The sequence below is a fragment of the Thermobia domestica genome, chromosome 12, assembly GCF_964235325.1.
Source record: "Thermobia domestica chromosome 12, izTheDome1.hap1.1, whole genome shotgun sequence".
NCBI classification, from domain to species: domain Eukaryota; kingdom Metazoa; phylum Arthropoda; class Insecta; order Zygentoma; family Lepismatidae; genus Thermobia; species Thermobia domestica.
The window spans coordinates 31,250,369-31,269,702 of NC_137465.1; the positions used below are offsets into that span (position 1 = coordinate 31,250,369).

At 34.6% G+C, this 19,334-nt stretch overlaps 1 protein-coding gene across 2 annotated transcripts in view; it reads right to left on the reverse strand.

The window, feature by feature from the left end:
* The window catches only part of LOC145666394 (putative E3 ubiquitin-protein ligase HERC1), a 255,934-nt gene that overhangs the window by 55,287 nt on the left and 181,313 nt on the right, over nt 1-19,334 (reverse strand). For both annotated transcript variants that reach the window (XM_081733597.1, XM_081733598.1), the window contains exons 49-55: nt 18,998-19,148; nt 16,167-16,300; nt 15,563-15,732; nt 13,401-13,603; nt 8,739-8,948; nt 8,287-8,411; nt 5,141-5,306 (exon numbers count right to left, since the gene is read on the reverse strand). In XM_081733597.1, coding sequence (XP_081589723.1) covers nt 5,141-5,306; nt 8,287-8,411; nt 8,739-8,948; nt 13,401-13,603; nt 15,563-15,732; nt 16,167-16,300; nt 18,998-19,148 — 1,159 coding nt within the window. The remainder of the gene's footprint in view (nt 1-5,140; nt 5,307-8,286; nt 8,412-8,738; nt 8,949-13,400; nt 13,604-15,562; nt 15,733-16,166; nt 16,301-18,997; nt 19,149-19,334) is intronic.

The following is a 19,334-nucleotide window of genomic DNA, read 5'->3' on the forward strand; positions in this document are numbered from 1 at the left end:
TTGCTTCACGGGAGAGAAAAACTTAAAGTACTTTTGAACATCTTTACACAGGGTGTACAACTAAACTCTCTGAAAATTTCATAGGATCAGCAGAAACCATTAAAAAAAATGTAATAATTAGAATTATACGCAGAACAGAAAGGAGCATAGTCTATTATGTAGTATTTATTGAGAGCATTTTAGTTTGAAACGTTACGGTTGCGCGCGCACACACACACACACACATATATATATATATATATATATATATATATATATATATATATATATATGACACCAAGATAAGACAAAAAGTATAGACCAACCTGGGACCACAAATACTTCCTTTCGGAGTTATAGGCTGCCGAAGACATGAAAAAAAAATGAAATTTAAAGGTCCATAGCTTCAAAACTATCGGACCTACCGTAGTCGGGTCAAGACTTCACTTAGAAATTAATATCTGCCCTATCCAAAAATCCATGTTTCAGAATCCTAAGGTACTCACACAACGATTTTTTTAGAGGGAGTTTGGCTACGAGTATATAATTTAAAGTACTCACCAACTGCCTTTATAAAAATTGTTGCGGAAGTACCACAGAATTCTGAAACATGGATGTTTGGATAGGGTACATACTAGTTCCTAAGTGAAGTCTTGACTCGATTACGGTAGGTTCCGTAGTTTTGGAGCTATGGAGCTTTAAATTTCGTTTCTTCCTGTTTTTGGCAGCCTATAACTCCGAACGAAAGCTTCTGTGCACCCAGGTTGGTCTATACTTTTTGTCTTATCTTGGTGTCAGGAATCATCTCCCAAACGTTGTCGATATTATTTATTTAAAAACACCATATATATATATATATATATATATATATATATATATATATATATATATATATAATCAAATCGTAATTTATTGCATCCTTTCATCGTCATACAACGAAATAGGACATGTCAGTTATATATATACCAGTATACATAAACATACATACTATTATTACATATGGATTCTTATAGATTCACTAATTTACTTACTATACATTTAATTTTACGCATACGAATTATTTTGTACATATTCTTCAACCGAGTAAAAGCATTGTTCTATCAAGTACCTTATAAGTTTGGATCTAAAGCTATTTACAGAGACCCGAATTTTTATACATGATGGAAGTAGATTTATAATAGAGTACCTTTGTGCGTAACTGATTTATTGTATATATTTGTTTTATGTGCATGCAAGTGAATGTCATCTTTACTTCTTGTGTTGTACCTGTAAATGTCTTTGTTAACAATAAATTCACTACTATGTTTTTCAAATACATTAATATTTCGAACAAATACACTGAGGGGAGAGTCATTATTTCAAGTCCCTTAAAAATATTTCTGAAAGAAGAGTTCCATTCTACTCCTGCAAGTATCCTTACCACTTTCTTCTGTAACCTAAAGACAACAATACTTTTAGGTGCATTTTCCCAGAACATCAAGCCATATTTTATTATAGAATGAAAATTTGAGTAATATATACACTTAGCTGTTTTTACATTAATATTATCTCTTGCATATCTAATTGCATAACATAGTTTGCTTAGCTTACTTCTTACATATTCTACATGTGGTTCCCAGTTGAAATTATTAGAAATTTTAACTCCAAGAAAGGTAGCAGTTTCTACATATTTAACTGTTTTATTATTTATTCTTATTATTGTATTGGTTTGATTACTTTTACCATTGTGAAAATTAAAGGCACATGTTTTATTTGCATTAATAATTAGGTCATTTTTATTCATCCAACTTGAAAGTTGGTTCATTGACGTTTGGCAGTTTGAAGCTAATTCGCTTTCGTCTTTCCCACTATCTATTATATTTGTATCATCTGTATATAAAGTCACACATGAACTGTTAATACTTTCAGAAAGATTATTTATATAAAGAAGAAAGAGAAGTGGCCCTAGAATTGATTCCTGTGGTACTCCACGATTAATAATTTCTTCACTTAATACACATTTTTGAATTTTATTATTAACTATTCCTGTGATTTCAGTTACTTGTTTCCGATTTTTAAGGTATGATTCAAACCATTTATTTGCTAATCCTCTAATACCATAGCAACTAAGTTTTTCTATTTGGTCTAGGAATTAATTCGTGCGGTTGGTACGCACACATTGAAGCTGTAGTACAAACACAAAATACATAAATACCTTAAGAAAAATATTGTCCATCGCTAGCCATCACTTTCGCCCATCTGTCAGGCAATGTACGGATTCCGTGGCGAAAGAAGTCCTCATCCTTGGAAGCGATCCAGTCAGAGACCCATGTTTCGATATCTTCTGAAGAAGTAAACCGCTGTCCAATCAAATCGTTGTTCATGCAATCGAACAAGTAGTAGTCCGAAGGAGCAACGTCTGGTGAATACGGCGGGTGGGGTAAAACTTCCCATCCGACATTTTCTAAATAGGTTTTGACCGGTTTTGCGACATGTGGGCGAGCGTTATCATGTTGAACAATAAGTTTATCATGTCTGTTCTCCCATTCTGGTCGTGTTCTGGCCAGAGCTTGCTTCAAACGCATTAATTGTCGTCGATAACGTTCTCCATTCATAGTTTCACCCGGTTGCAGCAGCTCATAGTACACCACACCTTTCATATCCCACCATATGCACAGCATAACCTTTGTACAGTGAATATCTCGTTTTGGTTGTGATGGACCTGGTTCACCTGGTTTCACCCAGGCCTTTTTTCGTTTAGGGTTCTCGTAATGGATCCACTTCTCATCACCCGTAATAATTAGATGCAGAAACCCCTTTCTGCTCTGTCGTTGAAGCAGCAATTCGCAAATGGTTTTTCGTCTTTCAACGTCTCTGTCTTTCAATTCATGTGGAACCCAATGTGACATCTTTTGAATCATTCCCATGGCTTTCAAGCGTTTGGAGACTGTTGTTTGATCAACGCCTAATGCTGCTGCAAGTTGTTCCTGCGTTTGACACAAATCCTGCTCGAGCAATGCTGTCAATTCTTCGTCTTGAATTTTTTTTGGCTGTCCAGCTCGCTCTTGGTCTGCCAAGCCGAAATCACCACTTCTAAACCGTGCAAACCACTTCTGACACGTTCGCTCAGCTAGAGCATGGTCACCATACACTTCCACCAAAATACGATGACTTTCAGTCGCACTTTTCTGCATGTTAAAGTAATGCAGCAGGACACCCCGCAAAAACACTTTATCAGGCACAAATTGCGCCATGTTCACTTAACTACAAACTGGTGTTGTTGACGCTTTAATCCACTGCCCTATACTACGAACGATACGCGATGACAGGGGTTTGCAACACATGTGTGGATACACGGAACTGTGGGACGCTCCGTTCGTTGCGCCATCTCTTGTCCACCCGCACGAATTAATTCCTAGACCAAATAGCAATATATTATGATTTACTAAATCGAAGGCTTTTGTTAGATCTAAAAATATTCCTATAGATATTTTTTCTCATCCAGCAACTTTCTGCACGTTTCTAGAAAATGAAAAATTGCTGTCTCTAAGGATTTACCTTTCAAGAAACTATGGTGTGTGTTGGATATAATGGAATATTTATTAATGAAACCCATTACCCGATTGAACATTATTTTTTTCCAGAATTTTACCTATAATGGGTAGCAATGATATCGGTCTATAGTTTTCTATTTCATTGAGTTTACCTTTTTTGTGTAATGGTTTAACTTTAGCAATTTTTAGTTTATTAGGAAAGGTTCCTGTGTCGATTGAAATATTTGAGAGACAACATAATGCTTTAACTAAATATTTGTAACAACCTTTTATCAAATTGTTAGATATTTCATCCGTCCCAGTCGAATTCGAATTTTTCATTTGTTCTGTTATGATGATTATCTCACTCTCTGTTACTGGTTTCAAGAGTATAGATTTATCACATTTTTTAATTTTATGTTCCGTTAAGTTAGTTTTACTAGTTCCTTTGTTTTTAATAAGGGTTTGTCCTACATTAGTGAAATATTTATTAAAAGACGCTGCTATGTCCTTTGGATTTGTCATGTTTACGCCCTCATAAATTATGCTACTTATATGGGTACTATGCGATTGCATGTTGAGCTCTTCTTTAATTATTTTCCACATTGCCTTTGTTTTATTGTGTGACTGAAGAATTTTCCTACTGTTATAATTTTGTTTTGCTATCTTCAACAATTTTTATAACTAGTTTTGTGTTGTCTGTAAATTAATTCATTCATCCTAGTAGGGTAACGCTTCCTAGTTTTATTTAGTTGTATATTTAACATGTTTGCTTTTAAGATTTCAGGTGTAATCAATTTTATTTTTTTCTTCTTTATTTTATTAAAATTATTTTTTATTGGAAATGCTACTTCAAAACTATGCTTTACATTATCATATATTTCTCATATACGTCATTCACGTCGGTTCGTTCATAAATAATATCCCACGTCTCGAAGCTAAGTAAATAAGCAAAATAACTATTATTTTGAACTAAAAAATCTCGTTATTATATGTGTTTCATTGGGTTTCGCTACAGTTGCAGGTGTTTGTTTTAAAATGTTTACTTTTACAATTTGTGCTTCATGATCTGAAAGCCCTGTATTTATAACTTCTGAATCATAATTCATGACTAATGGATTTACCAAACTCCGGTCAATGTTAGATACTGATTTTTTTTTTTTTTTTATTCTTGTAGGTAATTTAATTGTGGGATTTAAATTGTATGTTTGAAGTAAAGATTCACAGCCTTCATTGAGTTTTTCATTTAGAAAATTTACATTCAAATCACCTACAATAATTGGAATGTATTTTTACCATGAAAATACGCCAGTATTTTATCTATCTTATTGATAAATATTTTATTGTTACTGTCGGGCGTCCTATATACACAAATAATACATATTTTGCAATAGATAGATAGATAGATATAGATAGATACGCGTAGAGTTTTAAAAATAAGTCAAAAAGTGTCTCATAATTTTAGTTTTTGATAAACGTAATATTTCTACGAAAGTGAAAAAAATGCTCTTTGTTTCAAATTATTGATAAAGCGTATGCTAAATTTCCAAGTTTTGAACTCTTTATGCTAAACATTTCTTTAAATGAACCTTTATTTATTTGACAGCAACTTCAATATCTAAAATAATGTACGGTAATATTAGGCTTACCTATTACTGGTGACCATTCTAACGAAGAAGCCTGCTGGGATTGTTCAAGTGAATGCATACACGTCCATGAAGTATCGGTTTTCTTCCAAATTCTACACATTCCGTCATTTCCACATGTTGCAAGAAGCTTTCCTCTAGGATCCCATTTCATACAAGACAAAGATCCCTATACCACACAATATAAGGATTAATAATATAGTATGTTCAGAAATCAACATAGTAAGCACTCAGATATTAAGACATGTAATACAAAACTATACTCGGAGCAAAATTAGAACCAAACATTTGGAGAAACACGTGCTACTCTGTTGTACTTTATTCCAGCTCGATTGACAACACTTTTGAACATGTACTACAATGCGGCAACATTGACTCTTTCCACAAAAACTCTTTACTTGTAACTACCACCAAGGCGTTTATGATTGATTCCTCTTTCTGTGACTTTAATAACCCCATGACGTAGTTTCCTTTCTCAACACAAACTTCTACATAGTTTTGAACTGTCAATTCGTTTTCAATTTTGCTTTATGTATAAATACACTGTTCAAGATACCAGTAAAACCTAACACATTTTTACATGTTTCTGACAATCACTTCCTAACGAACTGACCAAATACACAACAATTTTCAGTATTTATAGGAAATTGAGTTTTCTCTACGGCAAAGAAAACTAGATTTAAATTGATCGACTCGTTCTCGCGTTTATATATATATATATATATATATATATATATATATATATATATATATATATATATATATATATATATATCCAATTTTGCTGATGCCTGCCCCTCTCATTCTTCACAATTTGTCCACAATTAAAAAAAATAATTAAATAAATAAATAAATATGAGAAATGTTTACAGTATAGGTTTATAGTACTTTAGTATGATCTCGAGAAGTTCGTGATTATTAAGTAATATGCTTGTTATGTTCTTCACTATCTGTTCATAAAATTATACTTACGTAATTTTAACATTTTCTTTTTCTCCTAACTCCGAAGAAACTTACTGAAGACATAAATCTTCAAGTAATTAGATTCAAAGGTAAGTGGGTAAATGAAAGGAAAAAATAACCAGAAAATTTTACCAAAACATGTATCATCTGTTTATTTGTGGAAGTTTAACGTCCTCTTCACCACCAAGGGAATATGAGACAAAGGCTTACAGTATCAGATGGAATCCGATCCACCATAATGTGTTCAATGCTTTTCCACTGGAAGTCGAACTCAGAATTATGTGCTCAAAAGGCGCGCGCGCTCGGCACTAGACCAGCGGGGAAAGCTATGTAATGTAACATTTTATAAGACTAGAACGTTGATATGAAATCTCAAATGCATCACGTACTTAATCTACGACGTGGCAACATGAATAATTACGAAAAGAGAGTTGACCAAAGACTATGCAATGGAGATGAAATTCCAACGATGTATTATCGACACGATACAGATCAACTACGAATGAAATAATCAATTTTACGCTCGCAACGAATAGACCGTCCAAGAAACAAAGAGAAAGAGAGAAAAGTTACGCTGATATAAGTAGGATTATGCTATGCTTGGAGTGACGTTGTACGTATCCAGACCCGACTAAATGTTGGAATCCGCAATTTAGATGGTGATGATGACGCCTCTGCCAGTCTAAATTGCTGTGATATATTTTTCAACAATATTTTAAATCACAGAATACGGTTAGATACTATATAAAAAAGTATGGTATAAATTTAAATATTTTACTTTTAAAAAATGAAACCAAATGAAATGATTTTGAGTTTAACGATCCTTTCAGCAGCGAGCCTATATGGAATCAGAACGTGGAATCCGAACATGAACCCCCGTTGGGAATAGAACCCCGGTCTCCCACGCCAAAGGCGCGTATGCTAACCGCTTAGCCACGAAGGAGCTCACTACATGAAATATTTAATGTAATATTCCATGGTTACCTTCAAATACCTAGGATCAATATTAACAGACCAAAACTATATTTATGACGAAATTAAATGTCGACTAAAAGCAGGGAATTCGAGTTATTATTCAGTTCAAAAGATTTTCTCGTCGCGAATTTTGTCGAGGAATTTGAAGCTTAAAATATATAAAACGATAATCACGATGCCTATTGTGCTGTATAATTGTAAAACATGGCCGCTTACTCTGAGGGAAGAACGCAGACTGAAAGTGTTTGAGAACAAGATCCTGAGACAAATATTCGGACCCAAGAGGGACGGGAATGGTGAATGGCGGAAACTTCATAACGGGGAACTACGTAATTTATATTGTTTACCAAACATTGTTAGGGTCATTAAATCTAGGAGGCTTAGGTAGGCAGGTCATGTAGCCAGAATGGAACAAAGTAGAAAAGCTTTCAAAGTCTTAACTGGAAATCCAATCGGAAAACGATCATTAGGAAGACCTAGGCGAAGATGGGAGGACAATATTAAGATGGATCTCGCAGAAATAGGAATACAAAGTAGAAACTGGACCCAGTTGACCAAGAATAGAAGCCAATGGAGAGTATTTGTGAACGGCATTGAACCTCTAGGCCCATAGAGTTAGTGTCATGGGTTCCATAGACCATAGAGTTAGTTAGTTAGTGTCAAGAAAAGTGTGCCAGTTATAAAAGATTGGGATGCACTGACTAAAGTATTATAATAGTTTACTTTCCATTATTGATAAAGTGTTCATAAAAAGAAAATGAAGGATTAAGTTTTGACACGATATATACCAAGACACAAAAGTAAATTCTCAACTACTTATTGAACTCATTTTCTATAAGTACTAGTAACGAAGCAAATTACCAAGCATGTAAATGAATCCAGCAATGAGTTAGAATGGTATAAACTTATTTCTTTTGGACTACTGCACTATGTCACAAAGATATGATTCAAGAACAGCTTATATTTGGATGATTGTAAGTTTTTAGATTTCTGAGCTTTCGAGCCTGTCACGTTTGAGGGATGACGTCTCTCGGCGAGCACACTATCCGGGGGAAGGGAAGAAATAAAGGAAAGAAGTGGCCTGGGACCCATACGTTAGGTACCAGTGTGAATGAGGAAAACCCAAGTAAACCTCATTCTGGGTGGCTGGCCTGGAAAAGCGTTTTACACTTTTTCGACCGAATGAGCTTATATTTGATAACGGAACCAACCTGATGTGCAACTATCTCCTTGGGCTGAAAATTCGGATTTTTATTGCAAACTCGTACAATGCCATCAGTATATGCAACAGCAAACTCCTTTTCTTCATCAAGCCAATCCATGTGAGTCACAGATACTGCAAAGAAAAGCAATAAATCAGCCAAAACTATTTCCAGAAAATTTAAGAAAATTAATAGTAACATTTCACGAAAATTCATCTACATAAGGATTTCAAACACTTTCCCCACAATTTTTCATGTTTTTCCCTTATCAATGAAATATATAACAATTACATACAACAGTACTGCACGCATGTTTTCTAATGTTCACATAATAGTAGTAAAATTGCTATTATTTACAACTACTCTTCATTGTAGAGAAATTCAACTAAACGACGAGTATGTTCCCGAAATCAAATACTAAACTTAATACTTTATGGTTGTGTAAATAGAAATGCGCCTACCGTATTCTCGTGAACATAATGCCAATTCTTCTTTTTGGAACCCATGACTGAAGGAAAAGGCCATTAATGAAACGGAACCATCAATGTGGCCAACCAACAAATATTCTAGTTCTTCGCCACTGGCAATACGGGGCCATGCTAATGCCGTTATCCAGGCTGAATGGGTATCAATGTGACAGCTCTCATTACTGAGGGAAGTATTCGAAGTTCCTGGAACAAACAATAAACATAAGAAAACAGTATAATTTTACCATTGATTTTATTACATTTTGAGTTTAGCGTCCCTTTTTAGCAGCGAGGCTATATGAGATATGGATATGAGCTCCCTCCGGGAATGGAACCCGGCTCTCCCACGCCAAATGCGTGTACGCTAACTATTTACCCACGAGGGAGCTCAATTTTACCCTTGATAAATAAATGAATTAATTAATAATAACTTTTAATATAATTATAATTAGTTGTTAATAAACCTATCACTTTGCTGCTGAAGTGGTCGCATTATGTATTTCATTTAAGCTAAAAGGAAGAAGTATCAAATAAATTCCTTCAGTCCATCACCATGCTAATATTTTGGTTTCTTCTAAATACAAATGATTGTTTACATACAAAATGTGTACACATATCAATTAGTATAATATCATTCATCAAATATTATAACGCCCTACATCAAATATTCAATATACTGGGGGGAGGGTTTGTGCCCCGGGCGCCGAATTGGAGGGGCGGCGCAAAACTAGGCAAATATTTATTTTCACTATGAAGCAAGGAAAGGATTTTTAGGAAAATAAAGATCATAAAAAATTAGCCCAGAAACTTAACCGGACAACGACTCACTAACCTTAAGATCATATCCATAGAGCATAAGTTAACTTCAAAGCTATCTTTTGAGGACATTGTAAAAATTTTTGCAGCCAAAATAGCCCGCAAAGTTAAATTTTAGTTCCAGCTTTTTGTATTTTCACTTAACTTACATCGATTTAAGAGATTTGCAAATACAATACTCGAGAATACCTGAACATAATACTAGAGACAACAGCTTGACTGCTTGTCATAATTGAATATTCTATTCTAACGCAACAGACTGTTGATTCATTCTACACATATGCACATCCCGATATAATTCCAAAAACATTGTGATTTGCAGATATTATGATAAGACTATAAGATTATTTGGCAATCAAATACTAATTAGTTTGGTGTTTTCGCTTGCATTAAAAATTAAATTATATAATGCAATTTTGAAATCAAGCTTTACCACTTGAAGAAGAAATGAAATAGGAGAATTACTGTGTGATGCCAACATCAGATGTAGTCGGAGAGCGTTTTGGCTTAGTTGGTCCAGGGGGCACTAAGACGAGTTCTTGTCCCGGGCGATAACTAGCCTACTTGTGTCGCTGTCTTTCTTACATGCCTACATTAGGATATTTATTTTCCCATCTTAGATAGCTGAAACACTGCACATGTTGAATACCCGAAACATTTACACTAAAATGGAAACACGACAGAAGAATTACATATACAACAACACATACACAAATCGCAGCTATTTTCATTCACGGACTACTCAATTACGAAACTATAAATTTTTCTGATTTTTAGAAATTCTACTTATTTATCAGTGTTTGCAAATTCGAAAGAATAATATCCTGACACGGCGATAAAGAACAAATTTTGTTGAAAAGACCGGAATATTGATAAAATGATGAATTAGAGGAACTTACCAGACACCTCAATCTTCCTTCCAGCCAATAAATACTTCGGCAATTAAGTTGTAAATATTAGAGAATATTCACCTAATTGTATTTATAGAAGCTGTGCAAAAAATGTCCGATATTTCTGATACGCACACGAGTAACCTTTTACGAGGAAAAAAGAGGCTTAAGAGCCGGACATACTAAAAATAATACAAAATTTACCATTTTTCTTTTCCTTGATTTTCATAAATAAAAAGAGATACAGAAATGCAACTTATACAATCATAGATAATGTTATTCTATAACAGAAAATATGAACCTAAAGAATTTTCAGTATTGCCACCCATAGAAATTACAGTGTTGTCAAGATAACAATTCCTCGAAAATCTAAGTTAAGGCAGCGACCAAAAGAACGAACTCAACTGCATTTGACTACATATTATGTTATCTTGGAATCCTGTGAACTACTTTTTGAATAATAATTGTATTTAGTTTGAAATAAACGAAATAGTTTCAACATACAGTTATTAAAATTATATAATAATGTTATTTAAAATGTAGTTCACAGCATTCCAAGACAACATGATACGTAATGAAATGCAGTTGAGTTCGTTCCTCTAGTCACTGCTTAACTTAGATTTTTGGGGAATTGTTATTCTGGCAACACTGTAATTTCTACGGATGACAACACTGAAAATTCTTCAGGTTCATATTTTCTGTTGTAGAATAAAATTATCTATGATTATGGTAAGTTGCACTTCATTATCTTCTTTCAATTATGAAAAACAAGCAAAAGAAAAATGGTAAATTTTGTATTATTTTTAGTATGTCCGGCTCTTAATACATCCTACATAAAAAAGTATATTAAAACGAACGTTACTTAGAAAAATACGTTACAAAAATTTTAAAATGTTAATTAATACTGATTGTACAAGCATGTGAAGAACCTTTCCACAACATGTATTAAACCTCTTTGTTCCTCATAAAATGATACTTGGGTACATATTCCAAATATCGGACAGTGTTTTGATCCTTCTAGGAACCAACTAGATGAGTACTTTTCTAATCTTGAAATATGTATTTCATACGATTTATCGGTAAAGTTGTAAGTACATCACTTCAACAAATTATGAAATACCTATAATAGGACTTCCAAGAGGAAATAAGGGCAAAATCACATATAAAAAAGCGGAATATTATTTTTTTTAAATAAATGATTAACAACTTTCTTTATATACAGCAGATTTTATTCATGGTCTATCCGATACTAATTTCCTTCCATTTAACGATTTACTTTTTGTGTAGTGATGAAAATCGTTCATTAACTTTTCAACATATTATTATTAAATTTATACGGAAATAATGAGAGGTTATCAACGATTATATGAGTGTTTTGGATTCAAATTACTTAAAATACGAGGGCTATCCAGAAAGCACCAGACGTTTTGACCTATCGCAGCAGTAGGTGGGGCTAGAGTCGCCATCTTGGTGTCAGAACGTTGCTATACTTAGTACTCATCCAGCTGTGGTAGCGTGAGGACTGTGACGCTCTTACTGTGCTTTCTGTGACGTGTTACAATGTGCGCTGCAATAGAAAATCCTGCTTCTTGTGAGATGCGTTCTGACATGAGATTAGGTTTTAGTTGGCAAAAAACCACATGTCAATTGAAATCCATCGTCAAGGATATGGAATAATGAGTGAAGGCCGAATCAACACACGGCCAAGAGTCCCGAGAGCTCTTGGATGGTTTTGATGGGAGGTGTTCGATCACCCACCATACAGCCCGGACTTGGCGACTACTACCTCTTTCCAGCGATGAAGACATGGCTCGCTACACAATGCTTTGATACTGATGCCGACCTGCATGCCGGTGTAAGCCAGTGGTTGAAATCGCAGCCGGCAGATTTCTACCGAGACAGTATTGAAAAACTTGTGCCATGGTATGATAAGCGATGGCGATTATGTGGAAAAATAGCTTAAGAGTGTACCTTTCAAATGTATATAATACAATTTGGTTTCTTCATTCTGTTACTTTTTTTTAATTTCAAAACGTCTGTTACTTTTTGAACAGCCCTCATATAAAACAGAGCTTATAAATAAATCTTCCCTCGGACTACACTGTCTGCGGGTACATATTTTTTCTATTTCAGACACCTGTCAACAGTATTCATTAGTGAATAAACAAATAAGGTATCAATTCGGTAACCAAGTTCTCTCGTGCCAATAGCAATTACGAATACCATAATATTTACAAATTGAAAAAAAAAAAAAAAAAAAATTACAAGTAATCACTGCTTAGTTCTCCCATAGCAGAAACTTAGTAACTGCCTATTGCCATCTTTGTATCAATATTTGGATTTGTCTAATTATCCTCCAATAGAAAAAAAAGTTGTAGATCCTTAAAATTAACGATCGTTCAATAATCTCACCTCCTGCTCTCTTTTCTGTTTGCTCTTGAAGCGCGACAGAAACTACTAAGTGGTCACAGTTTTTCTGATATCAATTTATTAAAATATTTTCAGCAACGTATAAAATTGTTTCGATTCTGGCGATAAAGTGCTAGAAATTTTTGAAATGTGGTTATGGAGAAAATTAGCTGGACGGAATAGAAAACCAATGAGAAATTGTCAGGAATTGTAGAAGAAAGTTGCAATATTGTAATTAAAAAAAAAAAAAAAAAAAAAAAAGAAGGAAGACTAGTTTCAGTTTTACTTAAACAATTGTATTCTATAGGGCGTGGCACTTTACATCAAGATATGGTAGAAGGAAAAAGAAGAAGCGGAGAACAAAGGGTATTAAAACATACAACTCCTACATCAAGACGAAAAGGTTATCTGAAAACAGTAGTGTCTGAAAGATTCTCGATTTGAAGTAACTGTCTGCCAGTGATGGCAAACTAGCTATGATGATGCTGTTATACATGTAATGAGCACCGTATGACAAATGAACTAACTGTATTTAACCTACCTGGAACACGCCAAATGTTGACAATATTTTCTACAGCTGCAGCTAGGAACTTGCCGCTAGAAGACCACGACAACAAACCAATAAGGTCACCATTCAGTTCGTTCCCATATGCGTGCTCAAACTTACGAAAGATTAATGTATGTTCAAGAAACATATGAAGATTGCTGGTTGCAGACCATATTCTAACAGTTCCATCGTAGCCGCTAAGAAAAGAAAAATTGAAGAACATAAATATATTATTTTAAATCCAATCTTATCACACGCTAGTACATAAATAAATAAATAAATCATAACATTAATTTATTTTGTTTATGTAATTACAACTGAGATCTGTTTTCGTGATATCACGGAACAGGACAGAAATGAATGGTGCTGGTTTCATATACATTTGATTAGTGGAACTGTATGAAGAAGCAGAGAAAAAGCTAGATCGTAATAGAAAGCAATGCATATATATATATATATATATATATATATATATATATATATATATATACATAATAAAGTTAAACAATTTCAGTAATATGAAATTGGTCTTTTTATTACACTAGAAGTAAATATATCATTTTAATTATTTTCTCTGAACTTCACAAGACGCACCAATTACACTAATATTTTTGTCGTATACTTGATTATATATATATATCTTGCATATGGATCATCCAGTTCAAGTGAACTCTTAATTCACATAAAAATAGTATTCATTACTTAAAATACTGATGTCAATAGAGTATCGTACCGAGAGGTTTCGTTAAATCTCACTTTTTGGTAGGCATGAAGTTCTGAAATATTTCGCGTATTTTATTAAGCAGCCAACGTCCTAGCTACATCGGAATACCGTTTCTCTGAGATCAGCAAAGTCAAGCAGTCCGTGCTGGTCAGAAAGATGGACGACTGTTCGTACTCACCAGATGGTGTTGGCATTGCGGTGTCCACCCAGCATCGTAAGAACAATCGGATAGCTACTTAAAAGAAAGAAAGTAGCGAATTCTGGTCTAGAAAGCCAGGATTAACGATAAGGAGAGCCGATAAGTTGATCACATATCATCCCAAAACATGAATGCCACAAACAGCTGGTAGGTTCTCGCTCTCTAAGATCTGTTGCGCCACGAGTTTAGTTTAGTTTTTATTTTACTAATCAACACGTTTATATATTATAAATATTAGATGTACAGGGACATATTTTGGGTATATTTCTAGTACTGTAGTACAGATGTGACATGCTGAAACGCCCAAAATACTATAGAACTAGGCTTACCATACGTCAGGGATTCAAGTCTGTGTCCAAGATTAACTAATTTCCGGAATTTTCCGATTAATCAATCGAAGGCTGAGAGCTTTTGCTCTGTTAGGCCAAGCGGTTGGCTTGCAAAGCTGTTTTGTGTGGACTTCTATGAAAAATCAAGTGATAAGATGTTCTACGGAATAATACTTTAATCAGAAAATAATTAAGGCAATTTAAAAAATGTATTTTAAATAAAGAAAATTAATAAAAACATATTTGGAATTTAAAGTTAGTCATTTTATACTTCTCGAGCTCCCACTCCATTCTAAAAACGTCCGAGATATTGGTGTTCACGAATTATGGTACGCCTATGTAGAACTGAACATTTTAAAAGAATTAAAATGTTGTGTATTAATTTAATAATACAAACTTAGTTCTAAACATAAGGAAAAGAATACCTTATAAAAGATCGGTTGGTTGAATTGGCGTTTAGAGTTCATTTCGACACCTTGGCTATATGAGACATGGACCTAGAACTTAACGTGGGATTCGAACATGATCTCTCACCGGGAATCGAACCTGGGTCTCCCATGCCGAAGACGCGTACACTAACTATATAGCCACGAGGCTGATGCTTGTAAAAGATTGTTTCCAACAAAATTTTCTACTAGAAATAATAATACCTGCTTTTCTATTCAGAAGTATATTTTTAACTTGGATTGCTTATGTAGTTTCATATGAAAGAAAAAAAAGGAATTCTGAGTAGTTCTTTAGATGGATAGCTCTACCAAGATTAAGCTCAACTCAAAATGGGATCCAAGTATTTTCAACTTGGAATATTATGGATTCCTAAACAATACACATATTTTAATGTATTTCTGCATAGCGTGTTTTACGAAAATTAATATTGAAAGAAAGAAAAAAAAAGAACACTTACCAAGTAGCTAACATTCCTCTATAATCATGCCACACACAAGAATTAACTCTGTTGTCATGCCCTTCTAATTCAGTTGTAGACAGTTTCGCAAGAACTCCACCGAAATCTGCATAATTGATACTCTCAAGATCCTGGGACGAAAGAGTTGCTTTTGCTGTCAAACATTTGACCTAAAACCAAGAGAAAATATCAGGTCACAATAAATCGACAATACTAAATGCACGTTATCCAAAATCAGATTACACTTTACCGGTACCCCTTAAATAAAATAATAATAATAATAATAATAATAATAATAATAATACTAATAATAATAATAATAATAATAATAATAATAATAATAATAATAATAATAATAAACTACAAGGAAACTGCACTCAGTGTTAATGATTTTAAATATTTTTGTTAATATAATAGTATATCCTAAAGTTCCCATCAAAAATACCTAAGTTAAATTCAGGGATGAATGGGTGCTAAAACAATCTTTCTACCATCTTACACAAAGTCACATACGCTTATCAATAAGTTTTGACTTTATCGCTGATATTGAATCAGTTTTTGTAAAATACATAAATAACGCATGTAATTAAAGAAATACACATACCAACTGTTGAGCAGCCCATTGACGATGAGCTGGGGCAAGATAAGTAGACAAAATGCACGCCGACAAAGCATTGGCCAGCTGAAGTGAACCGTTGCTCATATCAGAAGAACATTCGGACGTTTTCATCTTCTCTGCTGTAAATAAATCCATTTTTTTATTTCCACATATACATGTTATCAGAACCAATTAAGAATCTTATTTTCAAAAAAGAAGCTTCTCCAACCATACAAATTTTATAGGATACAAAACATTTATCAACTAAAAGCATCCAGATCATTGAATTTGTATGTTACTACTAGTGTCTTTTACACCAGTAATTTCTTACCGGTATACGTAGGCATTAGTAAAAAAAGAGGACAAAAGACAAAATAATTTGAAGGGCTCGCACAGATGTTCAATTTGGAAAATAAGTGATCAATTACAGACACATTTTAATTAAGTGAATTAATATAAGAAAGTAATACTATTAAGCAAAAGATTAATAACATTAGCATAACATTTTACAGAATTCAGTTCTTTCAAACAGATTGTACTTCATTTATATGTTGAGGAATCCGACATAACATTGGGTGATATCAATAAAAATAAGTAACTACTCCTGAGAAGTCCTGCTCGAGAATCGGAGTAACTACACCTGGAGTAATCTCCTCCCTCAATTTCGTATCAATAAAACAAGCCACTACTCAGGTCTAGTCTGCTCCAGATTTATGAACGTTTACTCGCGCTTCCTCTGCACGTAGCACTGAGTCGTATCAATAAAAGAAGTGATTACTCATTTCTCCCACTCATCACGCAGTCATTTCGTTGTTTTTAACCTATGGCGTAGTATCTTAAAAGCCATGAAACGGGCAAGTAGCAACGATAGCTTCAATTAAAGTGCATTTGTGGATATTGTAAAAGAGTTTCCAGTGGTACTTTCAAAGTCACAGCTACCAGAAAGTAAACGAAGGAAAGCCGAAACTTTGAAGGTAATTACAGTGAAATGCAACGAAATATCAAATACATCTACGACTGAGACACAAATTCAAAAGAGAATCTTTAATATTCGAGCGAGAATAAAAAAAAATAAATAAATAAAAAAGAAGAAAAAAAATAAAAAACGGGAAAGAAGAAAGTAATACTGAAACCATGGGAATGAACCTATTTGAGCTGATGGATGTTGATTGGAATCCAGCAATATCAAGACTAACACAACAAGCGCATATCACGTGTTGTCCAAGGTCTTTGTAGATTGTTTGGCTTTAAGAACGAAATTAGACACTTGGCTCCTTTGTTTTCTTTTTAAAAAAGTCCAGCCACCCACATCATAAATCACGTCCATCTGATTGCGTTTTCCACACCATACGTGTCCCCTTTCGCCTTGACATAAACAAAATACATTCTCATGTATACACCCTTTCTATCAACGTTGAGTTGAGTTGATTATTAGTTTAACGTCCTTTTCGGTAGCGTGCCTATATGAGACAGAACCCACTGATTAACGTGGAATCCAAACCACATGAGCTCCTGCCAGGAATCGAACGCGGGTCTCCTATGTCAAAGGCATGTACGCTAACCGCTTAGCCACGAAATAGCTCTTCCTATTAACGTATTACTCTCCAAAATACTAGGTTTCTTTAATGCCACTTGTGTATAGTCAAGTGCTCCGATAACACCCGGAAATGTATATTGTTCTTGCCACTCTGCCTTTGCTGTTTGTATATTACGCACACTTCCGGAAACAATCCATTTTCAGGTAGTCATAGACAGTACTTTGAACCACACCAGAATCCCCTGACATTCCGACCTGGAATCCCGGATCACTCACGTAACGCAAGAAAACCAAGGGCACCGATTTCTCTGTAAATTTGGGGGGGGGGGGAGGGCATTCAGATGCAGAAGGTGAAAATGAAATGAAATCTGTGAGTTTTACGTCCCACGGTTATGCCGGTTAGGCTAAAGGAGACGGTGATGATGAGAGATGAGTGAAATGGTGGAATGAAGAAAGTGGGAGGAAACGGGAGAACCCCGAGAAAACCCACGAGCACGGTGTTTGTCCACCACAAAGTTCACTTGGCGGGGGCTGGGATCGAACCCGGGACCCCAAGCACCAGAGGTGAACGCTCTACCACTGAGCCACCGCGCCCCCTCAGATGCAGAAGGTATATATATCAGGATTTTAAGACAAATTGCACTCTAATTATGCCAAATATTGTATATTCATAAATACAATAGGGGGCCCACGTGAGCTTTGGGGGGCCCGGGCCCCCACAGGATCGGCGCCCTTGAAGAAAACACTCATCTCTTCATCATTACGTAGTCCACCACCCCGAATTTCGGTTGATTCTCCTTAAAAAATGTTGTGCTAATCACTACATTTTCTTTCATAAACTTATAATGTTTTTTGTAATCTCCATTTCCAACATTTCTATGCAGTTTTTAAGTTTTTCTACGTAGTAAAACAATCATATACTCTGCCATATTTCGCACGGAGTCACCTATTTAGCTTGCTCCACAAATTTGGAGAAGTTACTAGCATCACAGAGGAGTCTTTGATTTTTATTGATATCAAACGCAGAGTAGTTACTCGGCTCGAGAATAGAGGTGTGGTTACTTCAAAAGGGCGGGGCTTCTCCGAGGTCAGCCGAGACGACTAGTGCTCAGTTCTCTTTTTATTGATACCAATGCGAGTAACTACTTCAAAATTGGGCGTAATGAGTAACTTCTCCGTTTTATTGATATCACCCATTAAAGTATGATTATTACTGTAACCATGAACATCCATTACGTGCAGCCTAAGACTTGTTTACAATTTCAAAGGGAAGACAAATTGGTAAAATATGTTTAAATACCTTTTTCTGTATCAGTTAAAGACGTTCCCCCATTTGCAGCTAACAGACCAACTAGGGCTTGAGTTACAGCAAAACTCGAAGATGGATCGTAGCTTCCTTGAAGATGAGGTACGGGTTGATTTATTTTCCCCGTCGCAGCCATCATTAATTCCTGAAACAACGACGGAAAACATATTACAATTGACTATATAAAAATACTACTAAATGTAGAATGATTGATACTGAGCTAATGTGGAGACAAATTAAGGCTCTTTAATTTGTCAAGAATACTTCGGAAACTAATGACTTATTAACAGATTTTTTTATGGGTCACTATCAAATATAACTAGGAACATGT